The 14359-nt window shown below is 39.7% G+C and overlaps 1 protein-coding gene across 5 annotated transcripts in view; it reads left to right on the forward strand.

Annotated features, from left to right (window-relative positions):
• The window catches only part of BTRC (beta-transducin repeat containing E3 ubiquitin protein ligase), a 207707-nt gene that overhangs the window by 113087 nt on the left and 80261 nt on the right, over positions 1-14359 (forward strand). For 3 of the 5 annotated variants that reach the window (XM_066240283.1, XM_066240286.1, XM_066240284.1), the window contains one exon: positions 785-862. The exons of the other annotated variants lie outside the window; for them this stretch is intronic. In XM_066240283.1, coding sequence (XP_066096380.1) covers positions 785-862 — 78 coding nt within the window. The remainder of the gene's footprint in view (positions 1-784; positions 863-14359) is intronic. 5 annotated transcript variants of the gene reach the window in all.

Below are 14359 nucleotides of genomic sequence, written 5' to 3' on the forward strand. Positions count from 1 at the left end.
AATGAAAGTAACAGTAATGGTTTAAGTTTTTATCAGCTAAGTGTAGAATGGAGCTTACTTGTGTCTGTTGTCACCCTGCACTTTCAAAGAATAATAAACAAGACTTTTAGGCCCTGGCCGGTTGGCTCAGTGGTAGAGTGTCGGCCTGGCGTGCAGAAGTCCCAGGTTCGATTCCCGGCCAGGGCACACAGGAGAAGCGCCCATCTGCTTCTCCACCCCTCCCCCTCTCCTTCCTCTCTGGCTCTCTCTTCCCCTCCCACAGCGAGGCTCCATTGGAGCAAAGATGGCCCGGGCGCTGGGGATGGCTCCTTGGCCTCTGCCCCAGGCGCTAGAGTGGCTCTGGTCGCAACAGAGCGACGCCCCGGAGGGGCAGAGCGTCGCCCCCTGGTGGGCAGAGCGTCGCCCCCTGGTGGGCGTGCCGGGTGGATCAGGGTCGGGCGCATGCAGGAGTCTGTCTGTCTATCCCCGTTTCCAGCTTCAGAAAAATACAAAAAATAAAATAAAAAAAATAAACAAGACTTTTAATGAATTTGATCTGCTGGGCAGTGCTTAAATATAGATAAAATACTTCCTACCTAGATCCCTGTATACATTTATTTATATACATGGGCATATGATTTCCTTTTCACAAGTATATGTCTGTATGTATATAAATCTTCAAATAAATAAATGCATAAAAATACATGGTATTCTAGCTTACAGAATTAGAAATGTATCCAGTTTACTCCCACAGAATAAGACTGAAGATAATGAGAAGTGAATTAAAGCTTACTTTCTTTCACAGAATTCCTCAGAGAGAGAAGACTGTAATAATGGCGAACCCCCTAGGAAGATAATACCAGAGAAGAATTCACTTAGACAGGTATGAAATTCAGTCTTACTTAAAATGAAAGGCTACCAACAACAAAACAAAAGACAGGAAATTCTTCATTTGCCATTTGTTAAACATTGGAGTTTAAGAGTGCTCTGAAGTTGATATGGCTATGGCCATCAATTTCAGTCAGGTAACACTTTTCCTAATTATTAAAACTATCCTACCTATACAAGCAAAGGACAGTCAATTGCTTATGAGTAGTGAAAACAAAATCAAAGAAAGGGTTTCTTATATAGGAATAACTTGAAATGCTTCTTAAGTGCAGATAGAATAGTTGACTTTAAACCTTATTTTCCTTTTAAGATTCACCATACATTTAAAAAATTAATAATCAGAAAGGATCTGCCTATAGTAAGTTAGCTCCTAAGCAATATTTGTTCCCTTTTCTAAATGTAAAAGCCATCAATGATGACAACCTAAAAAATTTATTTTACTCACCACTGATCCCACTCTCCAAAAATAACACATTTTACTTTGAAAGTTCAATTCTATAGAGCTTTCTTTTTAAAAAATTAAAACGTTAAAACATTTGGTCATAAAGATTTGCTCTTCTCACTGCCTATAGCAGCAACAAAAACAAAATTATTGCAGTGTTGTCAGAGAGTAGGTATAACACCTGTTCATTTTTTGACATCACATTTTATTCTTTTGTATTTTTTAATTTTTCAATGATACCACCTATTCATTTTTAATATAAAATTGGATAAGATTAGTACCAGCAGTAGTAAGAATAATTTTTTTTTTTTATTTTTTTTTTTTTTTTTTTTTTTTTTTTTTATTTATTCATTTTAGAGAGGAGAGAGAGAAGGAGAGAGACAGAGAGAGGAGAGAGAGACAGGGGGGAGGAGCTGGAAGCATCAACTCCCACATGTGCCTTGACCAGGCAACCCAGGGCCTCGAACCGGCGACCTCAGCATTTCCAGGTCGACACCCCATCCACTGCGCCACCATAGGTCAGGCCAGTAGTAAGAATAATTTTAATTTACTTGCATTTATGGCATTATTCTAGTAAAAAGGACATTTAATATTTGTTGAGTACCCACCATGAACCTTATACTTGTTTTATATAATCCTCATAATAATCCTGTGAGGTTGCTATATGTGATTTCCAATTCAGAGATAAAGAAAATGGAAGCTTAGAGATTAGGTGGTTTATTTAGCTAGTCAAGTGATTTGAAACCCAGTTCTATGTGTTGCCAAAGTGTTTCCACTTCTGCCTTCTGCCTCCAGTTTGTATACAATGTTAATTTAGGGGAGAAGCACTTGAAACTGTGACACTCATTTTTTATTTACTATAAGCTATACCTTTATTTGGAGATAAGCTCCTGGTGTATAAATGTAAATAAATAGAACACTATTGAATAAGATAAATTTGGAGGTGGAAACAACTGTCAGAAAACAATGACATGACAAAAAGTTTTGGCAACTTTATTTAAGCTAACAAACGAATTTTCACTCTGCAAAGTTATAAATTAATTTTAATAGGCTGATCCAGATGGTCCATTTGGAAAATGGATAGGCTGATCTGTTGAAAATTAAACTAAATTTATCTCTCTCATACTTCAAACTGAAGCGAGAGAGAGAATCATGCTTATTAAGTCCAGCACATACAGATGGACCAGCAGGTCACACATGGGACTAATCTGATTCATTTTAAAAATAAATGCATACATTATTGAATCATTTTCTTCTTGCAAGATCTGTTGTGTACAATACTTGAAAGAAATTTAATATTTTTTCATTGCTTTTTAGCAGGTTCATTTTACCCCCTCCATTTTAATTTAACCATTTTTTTTTTTTCCTTCCGAGTGCTCCAAAATGATTTTTCTGATTCTGTCAGTGTTGAGATCCAAGCTCTGGAGATTAATTAGGTCATGAGGCTCTCCCCACCCCCTTTCTTTGTAAAGGGTTTTATCTCCATTCTTTTTGTGAAGAGCATGAACTCAATGTTCTTGGAAAGAGAAATGGCCTTTAGAAACAGAGAAGTAGGAGATCCTCCTGGGGCCCTCCGAGTCTTTTAGCTTCTGGGTGTTTTAACAGCCCCATGAATGCAGATTTGTAAATTTATTGCAGTGCCATCTGGTTTTTTGCTCGAACCAGATTACTGTTGGCTTGTGTCTGTCTATTGTGGTGGTCACTCCCTAGGAGCTTGCCCTCTCAATCTTAGGGAAGAGTGATGAATAACAGGGGTCAATAGAGGCAGGTCACAGGGCAGCTGTCCAGGACTGCCCTGAACTTGATTACCCCACTGCTGATTTTTTAAATGTCTGACATAATGTATAAACTGTTTAAACTGCCTCTTTTCTCTACTGCATACGACAATAATGAAGTGCCATCCTCCATGCCCCCCTTTAGTAAAGTTATGTAGATGAGAAGAAGCCAAGGCTGGCTTTTACCTTGTATTAATGTAAGTAGGATTTGTATCAGATATCCAATCCCTTAACTTGAGAGTCTTTTGCAGATATTTCTAATGGGATTTCAGGAACTCTTTCACCATTGATTTTAAAATGCTTAGTTACATTCTAACAAGTTTAGTAATATAAACTATTTTTATAGTTTACATATATTATTCTAAAGTATGTATGGTTTACCATTGTTGATATGATATGACCACTGTGTGTTAACTTAGAAATTTACTTAATTATTGGAGGAGCTGAAAAAAGTGTTCTCATTACAATTCTTGTAGACATTAAAAGGATAATGGATTATTATAAACAACTTTAAGCCAAAAATTTGGCAACTTGGATGAAATGGACAGAGTTCTTGAAAAATGCAATTTACTGAAACCAACACAAGGTGAAACAAATTTGAATAGCCCCATGTCTATGAAAGAAATTGAATTAACTATCAAAAGGCCCATATGGTTTTATTGGTAAATTCTATCAGATATTTAAGGAATAAATAACACCAATCTTCCAACATCAGTAGGCAGGAAAGTTGGTGGGGAGGGGGCAGGGGTAGCAATGTATCCTTTTAATTTTCTAAATTTCAGAATAATCTTACCTCTTGGCTTTAAGTAAAATGTGAACTTTTATTTAAATGATGTACAAAGTAGTTACATTCTTTCTACTTTTATTCCTATAACATGAAGCAAGTAAACCATACACAGCAACTGTTTTTATAGCTTTTTTTCATATCTGCAAACAAGGGCAAAAGCCTGGGAGGAGACATGAAAGTACTCATTACTTTTTGAAAATGTAGCCTTACAACATGCAACTCCTTTGCTTCACATTGGTGCTAATAGGATCTGTCAGCCCTGCCTTTCTCTGTAATTGAGTAAATTGTGACCTCTGTCTAATCCTTCCCCCACCCCCATTCCCTTTGTGCATGTGTCCACTTACCATCCTGAGAAGGTGGGCAGTGATAAATAAAGCATTGAGTAGAGCTCTCTGAGCGCTTTGAGAGCAGCATGATGCCAGCCCTCTAGTTATATTTCTTTAAGTGCTTACGTTTTTCTGTATTCTTTCTCTTGTGTAGCTGGAACCCTGGGGATGCAAAGCCATGAGAGAGGCCAAGAAGCTAACAAAGTAGCTGTCTCCCTTGTTAGCTTGTTCCTTTATTCTTTAAAAACAAGATAAAAACCATCTGGCTCAGGGCATTACATTTTCCTCCCCCATGCACCTCTATAGATGGAGACTTCACCTGCAGTGAGGGTTTACATTGATTAGGGAGGGAGCAGTAATTCAAGCTTCCATCCTCTTCAAGGATACTTTGCAGTCTTTAAAGGTGCTGACCCACTGAGTTAAACTGTCAAGGGAGGATAAAAAAGTATCTTCATCCCAGGAGGTAACAGCTGCCAGGTTTTCAACACCTTGCACGCTGCTGGAAAAATGTCACAACTGTCAACTGAAAGAAAAATGACTCTGTTGTCATCTTCTGTTAATGACTGGGCCTTATAAAAGGAACTACATAGGTCTTTGAAAGGAATAAGCCTTTTTCCTTGCCTACTACACCCCTACCTCCTCAAATTCCTATGTTGTTCTAAACATTACCTTGGAGGAAATCCGCAAAAAGAAACAGCAGTGAAGAACTTAAAGTGAAAACATCCCGGTATAAACATGGAAGTGATTGGCATAGCTCCTTTATACAGTTGGATGAATAGGAGGAAAAAGCACATCACTGACACAGAAAATGACATTATAGCATGTATTAAAGAAACAACAAGTCATTTATAAGCTACTGAACTGAGAGAAAACATACTGTATTTCTGCTCTTTGGAAGACAATTTGTTTTAAAGCAGCATCCAGATGGGTAAATACCACATTCCTTTTTCAAGAGTCACTTCTTTTCTTTTCTTTTTTTTTTTAATTTTATTTATTTATTTATTTTTACAGAGACAGAGAGTGAGTCAGAGAGGAATAGACAGGGACAGACAGACAGGAATGGAGAGAAATGAGAAGCATCAATCATTAGTTTTTCCGAGATCAGACGAATCATTAGTTTTTCATTGCGCATTGTAACACCTTAGTTGTTCATTGATTGCTTTCTCATATGTGCCTTGACCACGGGCCTTCAGCAGACCGAGTAACCCCTTGCTGGAGCCAGCGACCTTGGGTTCAAGCTGGTGGGCTTTTGCTCAAACCAGATGAGCCCGTGCTCAAGCTGGCGACCTCGGGTCTCGAACCTCGGTCTTCCACATCCCAGTCCGACGCTCTATCCACTGTGCCACCGCCTGGTCAGGCTTTTCTTTCTTTAAAAACAAACTCACTGATATATTTCCTTTAATAGCTCTGCATTGGTTGTATATGATTGCATTCCCTTCTTTCTGATTTGATTGATGAGGGGGGAAAGGTTTAATGAAGTCTCTGATATCAGGCAGGCAAGGGCTGGGGTTTTTTATTTGTTTTAGGTTAGTCATTTTAATTGTATTGAGTAATTAGAAGGTACACACAGCCAAGGGAGCTTTGTTCTGATAATTGCTCAAGAAAACCCATTCTGTATCTGCTGTTGCTTTGTGTTAAGACATTTCTCCCCCTAGTGGCAATAGTAAGCACTTTGACTTGGCAGTAAGCAAGGTGTAATTGCAATGTGACAAACTATGCTTAAGGGACTATCTTGTAAATACTTTAGTTTGGGATTTGGCATTATTTCATTATATATGTGTGCTTTTTCCCCTGTGAAACTTGCTACCTCTTTTTTTTTTCTGAAGTGCTTTGGGTTTTGAATGGAAAAAAATTGCCTGAGATGTTTATTAAAAAAAAAAATCACAGTGCATCCTGGGTAATGTTTTGCAGCTTGACTTAATTTTAGTCATCTGTTTTAATTACCTATTTATAAAAATGCTTTTGCATTTGTAGACATTATTTAATACTTTGTAGGAAGCACCTCATTTGAAATAAATAAATAAATTGTATTTATTTTAAACAGTTCATGTAAAAGACCTTAAAGGTAATTAATGTAGGTCTCTTAAGTAAGACAAAAGTGATCTTTCCAAGTCTGATGAAGGGATTTGTTTATTTAACTTCTCACTTCAGCTGAATCCTTCAGAGTCTAATAACTTTTTTTAAAAAAACAACAACAACATTGTTTGGCAATTTGTGTCTAGCTACAAAAAGCCCTTCTTCAAAAAGCAGCAATTTAATAACCGCTCTTTTAAAATTACTTTGAGGAAGGAAGACTATATAGGGGGTTGATGTTTTGTTTTATTTTTATTTCAGTGTAATCATGCTTTGATAAATTGTGTAATCACTGACTTAGTAGAAAAAATATTATTGAACTCCTGGGTTGCAATGACCATAAAAAGTGTATTTTCATATAAAGACTTGAGATATTGTGAATAAATTATAAAGGAAACAGTTTATCTGCTGGTTGAAGTCCATATGAGCCCAATTCATTTTGTGTTCAGTGCTAAATCTGGATGTACCATTAAAAAAAAAAATGAGGTGAGGGGTAGCCTATTGAGCCCAGTTGCGTGAGTCCTTAAAAAAATCTGCCCTAAGAGCAACATGGAATGAGATTAGATAAAGCTTTGCATCTACTGAATGAGATTCTGTAGATCTGTGTGACATTTTTAAAGCCCAGTTCCAGCTTTCCTAGATGTCGCTTTGTAGTTTGCTTTTTCTGTCCCATATTCTTGCTGGGGACTTGATTTGATGTTACCATATATCTGAAGGTCCCTATCTCCCCCTCCCCAGCCCATTTTCATTATACTATATCTTGTTTTGCTATAGGGCTGCTAAACAGATTTCTTAAGCAGCTTTTTGCAAGGTTAAAAGAATGCAGCCTGGTAACAAGTTTGTGTCATTTTAAATATATACCTTCTAGTAAATAAGAAGTCTGGCAATCAATCCCTTTTAGTGTGTTATATGTTTCACCTGACAACTAAACCTTCTATTGATTAGCCATTACTTTGTTAGATAATCCTATGTCATTGAATCCATTGTAAAAAATTAAACTCTTTAAAATGTTTTACCCTAGCAGCAGTGTGAAAATTGAAAACTTGTTCAGAATTACAGCCTGCTTTCACAAAGGTAGTTTTCAGCAAGGCATCTTACTGGTTTACGCTTACGTGCTTTATATGCAATATAAAGCATATATTACACCAACGCAAAACTCCCTGCCTCTGGTTCAGCGGTGAAGCTACCTTTTCAAATGTTGCATGGGGACAGAAGGCATCTTGCTTGAGGCTATTATACTCACTAGTTTAATTATAGCCTGGAAGGAGTCTTATAATAATAAAATGTTGAATGTAAAGTATTGAATATTTTAGCTTTTTATCCCAAAGTGATCTAAAGACTGTGACAAGTTTTAGTTCACTAATCTATATAACTTCCTTAGGAGATAAACAAGATCATGTACCCATTTTACAGATGGAATGTCTAGAAAATAAAAGCCTATATTTAGCCTTATTCTGGAAACTTCTATAAGCCCCAAATAGGTTTCTTGAATCTATCTAATGTTCCCCTGAATGTGTTATACTCATTTCTGAGGGAAAAAGGAATTTTGGAGGGAACCAAATTAGTTTTCTATCTGCTGTGACTTTTTTCCCTGAAAAATAACATAATGTTTTTATTAATTATCTGGACAAACCTGATATTCTTCCCCCTAATATGTTAACTGTATGCTTTTACATTTTTATTGAAATAAAATATTCATACAGTGAAATGTGTAAATGTTATGTAAATTGGGTCAGTGAACTTTTGATAAGTCTGTCCACCATGTAACCACTACTCCAATCAAGATATAGAGCCTGACCTGTGGTGGCGCAGTGGATAAAGCATCGACCTGGAAATGCTGAGGTGGCCGGTTTGAAACCCTGGGCTTGCCTGGTCAAGGCACATATGAGAGTTGATGCTTCCTGCTCCTCCCTCCTTCTCTCTCTCTCTCTCTCTCTCTCCTTTCTAAAAATGAATAAAAAATAAAACAAAACAAACAAACAAAAAAAAAGATATAGAACACTTTCTTTTCCTTTTCTTTTTTTCCTTTCCTTTCCTTCCCTCCCCTCCCCTCCCCTCCCCTCCCCTCCCCTCCCCTCCCCTCCCCTCCCCTCCCCTCCCCTCCCCTCCCCTCCCCTCCCCTCCCCTCCCCTCCCCTCCCCTCCCCTTCCTTTTCTCTTTTTTTTTTTTTATTTTTTTCATTTTTCTGAAGCTGGAAACGGGGAGAGACAGTCAGACAGACTCCCGCATGCGCCCGACCGGGATTCACCCGGCACGCCCACCAGGGGCGACGCTCTGCCCACCAGGGGGCGATGCTCTGCCCATCCTGGGCGTCGCCATGTTGCGACCAGAGCCACTCTAGCGCCTGAGGCAGAGGCCACAGAGCCATCCCCAGCGCCCGGGCCATCTCTGCTCCAATGGAGCCTTGGCTGCGGGAGGGGAAGAGAGAGACAGAGAGGAAAGCGCGGCGGAGGGGTGGAGAAGCAAATGGGCGCTTCTCCTGTGTGCCCTGGCCGGGAATCGAACCCGGGTCCTCCGCACGCTAGGCCGACGCTCTACCGCTGAGCCAACCGGCCAGGGCTCTTTCTTTCTTTTTTAGGTGAAAGGAGAGGAGATAGTGAGGCTGACTCTCATATGCACCCCTCCGGGATCCACCTGGCAACCTTGTCTGGGGCTAATGCTCGAGTACCAGGCTATTTTTAGTGCCTTCAGCTGACGTGCTGGGGACCAGCTGAATTATCCTCAGTGCCTGTGGCCCACGCTTAAACCAGTCGAGCCACTGGCTGCAGGAGGGGAAGAGGGAGAGGAAGAGAAGCAGATGGTCACTTCTCCTGTATGCCCTAACTGGGAATTGAACCAGGATGTCCATATGCCAGGCCGATGCTCTCTCCACTGACCAAACTGGCCAGGGCCTATAGAACACTTTCATTACCAAGAAAGTTTCCTTAGTCTCCTTCCCAGACAACTTCCCCACCTCCATTGAATCAAATGTGATTAGCTTATTGTCACAGATTAGTTTTGACTTTTCTAGAATTTCATGTTCTAGAATCATACAGGTTGGGGGTCTGACTTACTATGTATGTATATGATTTATTTATGCTGCTGTGTATTCAAGTAGTTTATTCTCTTATTATAGAGCATGTTCCCCTGAATAGATATACTAGTTTATTTTCAAATTCTTTTTTTGATGAATACCTAAGTTATTTCTGTCTTTTTAAATGAAATAGCTATGAATGTTCTTACATAAAGCTTTTTTGGTGAGTATGTGTTGAATATTTTTCCATGTGCTTGTTGGCTATTCAAATATATATTTTTTATAATGTATCTAAGTTTTTTGCCATTTGAACAAATTGTTTTGCTTGCCTTCTAAAGTTGTAGAACTAAACTGTATTGAGTTCTAGATACCATATGTGTATTCTGAATATTTTCTCACAGTCTGTGTCTTGCCTATTTATTCACAGTATTTTGATAAGTTTCTAATTTTTAAAGGAAGTAGTCCATCTCTCAATTCTTACCCTGTGATTGTGAATGTATTCTTCTAGAAAATTTATAAGTTTAGCTTTTACCTTTATGTATGTCTGTGGTCCATCTCAAATTAATTTGGATGTGTGGTGAAGTAAATTTGGGTTCATTGTATTCCTCTTGTCTTTTTTTTTTTTTTTTCTTTTTTTTTTTCTGAAGCTGGAAACAGGGAGAGACAGTCAGACAGACTCCCGCATGCGCCCGACCGGGATCCACCCGGCACGCCCACCATGGGGCGTCCTCTTGTCTTTTTATTTTTATAATTAACTTCATTTTGCTTGTAATAACAAAGATGGAAATATCCCCGTGCTTTTTTTTTTCAGTTGTTTTGCCACCATTGTTGAAAAGACTTTCCTGTTATGATTGAATTACATGGTGCCTTTGTCAAAAATCAGTTGGCTGTGCAAGTGGCTGTACAGTTGGCTATATACCATTTTTTTCACTCCATAAAATGCACCTGACTATAAGACGCACCTAAGGTTTTAAGGAGGAATATAAGAAAAACAGTATTCTGAACCAAATGGTGTGTTAAAATATTTAATAAAGCATACCACAATAATATTTCAACAATGTAAACTCAACAGCAGTATTAACGATTAGCACTGTTATTAACAAATGAGATGAGACTTTAATGTTTGAATACTCTTCTAATTTTCTGGGAACCCGCAGCAGCTAAAATAAAATGGACGTTTGCTCAATAAGATGCATGTGAATTTTCCCCTCGACTTTGGAAAGAAAAGTGCGTCTTACGGAGTGAAAAATACAGTACATCTATTTCTGAACCTCCTAGAGAAGAGGCTGCTGTTCCATGCAGAGCAGAGGGTGGCAGCAGCTGAGGCTCCGACCTCATGCTTCAGGCCTCTACATGACACAGATGAGGAGCTCAGGATCCTTCCTGTTTTTAGAGGTGCCTGTCCTTGTTCCAAAAGCAGTAGTCAACCCTCCCCATTCACAAGTTCTGCACCCGAGATTCAACCAACCAACCCCAAGTCAAAAATATTTGGGAATAAAGTTACATTGTTGCTAACAGGTACTAGTAGTAAGGTCTGCAGTGGTTGTGTCTGTACTGAACATGTACAGATGTTTTTTTCCTTGTCATTATTCCCTAAACAATCAGTATAACAGTTATTTACATAGCATTTACATTGTATTGGGTATTATAAGTAATCTAGGGATGATTTAAAGTATGTGGAAGGATATGCATAGGTTATATGGAAATACCATGCCATTTTATATAAGGGAGTTGAGCATCCAAGGATTTTGGTATCTTTGGGGTGAGGGGCTATCTTACAATAAAACAAATCCTGTGAGAATACCTAGGGATGATTTTATTACACTGCCTTGACTATTGTAGCATTATGTCTTAAAATCAGGTAGTGTTGGGTCCCCCATATTTTTATTTTTAATATTTTGGCTTTTCTAGATACTTTACATTTAAATTTCAGAATTGATTTAGCAAAAGTTTTTTGATGCTATTATAAAACTTTTTCATTCTGCCCTGGCCGGTTTGCTCAGTGTTAGAGTGTCATCCCAGCTTGTGAATGTCCCGAGTTTGATTCCCAGTCAGGGAGAAATGCCCATCTGCTTCTCTACCCCTCCCCCTCTTGCTTTTCTCTCTCTCTCTCTCTCTCTCTCTCTCTCTCTCTCATTTCTTCCCCTCTTGTAGCCAAGGCTCGATTAGAGTGAGTTGGCCCTGGGTGCTGAGGATGGCTCCATGGCCTCTGCCTCAGGCGTTAAAGACTGGCTCCAGCCTGACCAGGTGGTGGCGCAGTGGATAGAGTGTCGGACTGGGATGTGGAAGGACCCAGGTTCGAGACCCCGAGGTTGCCAGCTTAAGCACGGGCTCATCTGGCTTGAGCAAAAAAAAAAGCTCACCAGCTTGGACCCAAGGTCGCTGGCTCCAGCAAGGGGTTACTCGGTCTGCTGAAGGCCCGTGGTCAAGGCACATATGAGAAAGCAATCAATGAACAACTAAGAAGTTGCAACGTGCAACAACAAAAAAAAAAAACAAAAAAAAAAAACTAATGATTGATGCTTCTCATCTCTCTCTCCGTTCCTGTCTGTCTGTCCCTGTCTATCTCTGCCTATGAAAAAAAAAAAAAAAAAAAAAAAGACTGGCTCCATAGGCCCTGGCCGGTTGGCTCAGTGGTAGAGCATCGGCCTGGCGTGCAGGAGTCCCGGGTTCGATTCCCGGCCAGGGCACACAGGAGAAGCGCCCATCTGCTTCTCCACCCCTCCCCCTCTCCTTCCTCTCTGTCTCTCTCTTCCCCTCCTGCAGCAAGGCTCCATTGGAGCAAAAGTTTGCCCGGGTGCTGAGGATGGCTCTGTGGCCTCTGCCTCAGACACTAGAATGGCTCTAATTGCGGCAGAGCGACGCCCCAGATGGGCAGAGCATCGCCCCCTGGTGGGCGTGCCGGGTGGGTCCCGGTAGGGCGCATGTGGGAGTCTGTCTGACTGCCTCCCCGTTTCCAACTTCAGAAAAATACCAAAAAAAACAACAACAAGAAACCTGGCTCCAGTATCACCCCCTAGTGGGCTTGTGGGGTGGATCTTGGTTGGGGCACATGGGGGAGTCTCTCTGCCTCCCCTCCTCTCACTTAAAAAAAAATCATTCTATTTCTTACTTTCTTACATTGATTTCAGGGAGAGAAAGAGAGAAAAAAATATTGATTTGTTGTCCCACTTATTTACACATTTATTGGTTGATCCTTGTATGTACCCTGATTGGTGATCGAACCTGCAACCTTGGCATGTTGGGAAAATGCTCTGACCAAAGGAGCTACCCAGCTAGAGCTAAATACAGTGGATTTTTTTTACTGTTGACCTTGTCTCCTGTCAATTAATAAAGATAATTTTATTTTATTTTCCAGCTTATATGCCTTTTGTATCTTTTTCTTGCTCATTTGAATGTCAAATAGATGTGGTAAGAGGACTTCTTTGCCTTGTTCCCAGTCTTAGAGGGATAGTATTAACTCTTTCATCATTGAGTATGGTGTTAGTGGAAATTTTTTAATTTCTTTTTCTTTGACTTCCTTTTTTTTAGATAGGAGGGGAGAGAGAGAGAGACAGAAACATTGATCTGTTCCTGTATGTGGCCTAACTGGGAATCAAACCCACAACCTTGGGATGACTCAAACCAGCCAAGCTATCCGGCCAGGACTTTATAGATTTTCTTTAATGAGATTGAGTTCCCTTTTGAGTAAAAGTTCCCTTTCATTCCTACCTTGCTGAGGTTTTCTTTTCTTTCTATATTTTTTTAAAATTATGAATGGGTGTTTTTTTGTCTTGATTTGTTTTGTTTTGAAGTGAGAAGCGGAGAGGCAGAGAGACAGACTCCTGTATGTGCCTGACCAGGATTCACCCAGCAAGCCTACTAGGGGGCGATGCTCTGCCCATCTGGGCTGTTGCTCCATCGCAACCAGAGCCATTCTAGCTCCTGAGGCGAAGACCATGGAGCCATTTTCAGTGCCCCAGCCAACTTTGCTCCAGTGGAGCCTTGGCTGCAGGAGGGGAAGAGAGAGATAGAAAGGAGAGGGAGAAGGGTAGAGAAGCGGATGGGCACTTCTCCTGTGTGCTCTGGTCAGGAATCGAACCCAGGACATCCACACGCCAGGCCAATACTCTACTACTTAGCCAGCCCACTAGGGCCTAATTATGAATAGATGTTTAATTCTGTCAAATGTTTCCCCCCTTTTATTCTGTTAATGTGGTAAATTACATTGACTTTAATAAGAATTTTTGTGTCTGTTCATGAGGAATACGTAATTTTCTTTCTACTTTTTTTGGTTTGTTTCTTACGTTTTGGTGTCAGGGTTATGCAGACCTTATAAAATGAGTTGGGAAGTCTTCTCCATTTTCTAAAAGTGTTTGTTTATGACTTTGGTGTTGTTTCTTCCTTAAGCTTTAATATAATTTACCAGTGAAACTATCTGGGGCAGAAGGTTGTTTTTATGTTTTGTTTTGTTTTGTTTTATTGTGAAATAATTTAAATATTTTAAAATTTATATAGAATGAATTTTAATAACAATTAAAATTTCTTTGACATAGAGTGATTCAGATTTTCTATTTTTTATTGTGCCAGTCTGGTTAATTTGTATCTCTTAAGAAATAAACATTTCTTTTGTTAAACAACACATTGCAATCTGTTAATATCTTTTATTTTAATACTCAGATTATTCCATATTGGGCCAATGAGCGCCCCTCTGACATATCTCCATCATTCCTTGAGTATTTCCAGGTTCATCTTGTGTTTTCTCTGCTCAATCCTGGAATCAGCCATTTCTCCAGGGGGATATGGTTCCTTTTAATGGAGAATGGAATTGAGAAGCCAAGCTTTAAACATTAGCTTTTTTTTTCTTTATAGTGAAGGAGAGACAGGAAGGGAGAGAGACGAGAAGCATCAACTTATAGTTGCGGCAGTTTAGATGTTCATTGATTGCTTTTCATACGTCCTTTGATAGGAGTGGGAGTGGGGGGTCCAGCCAAGCCAGTGACCCCTTGCTCAAGCCAGCAACCTTGAGATCATGTCAGTGATTCCATGCTCAAGCTGGTGAACCTGCGCTCAAACCGGTGACCTCGGGTTTCAAAC

This window comes from Saccopteryx bilineata, chromosome 7 (genome assembly GCF_036850765.1).
Source record: "Saccopteryx bilineata isolate mSacBil1 chromosome 7, mSacBil1_pri_phased_curated, whole genome shotgun sequence".
In the NCBI taxonomy this organism is placed as follows: domain Eukaryota; kingdom Metazoa; phylum Chordata; class Mammalia; order Chiroptera; family Emballonuridae; genus Saccopteryx; species Saccopteryx bilineata.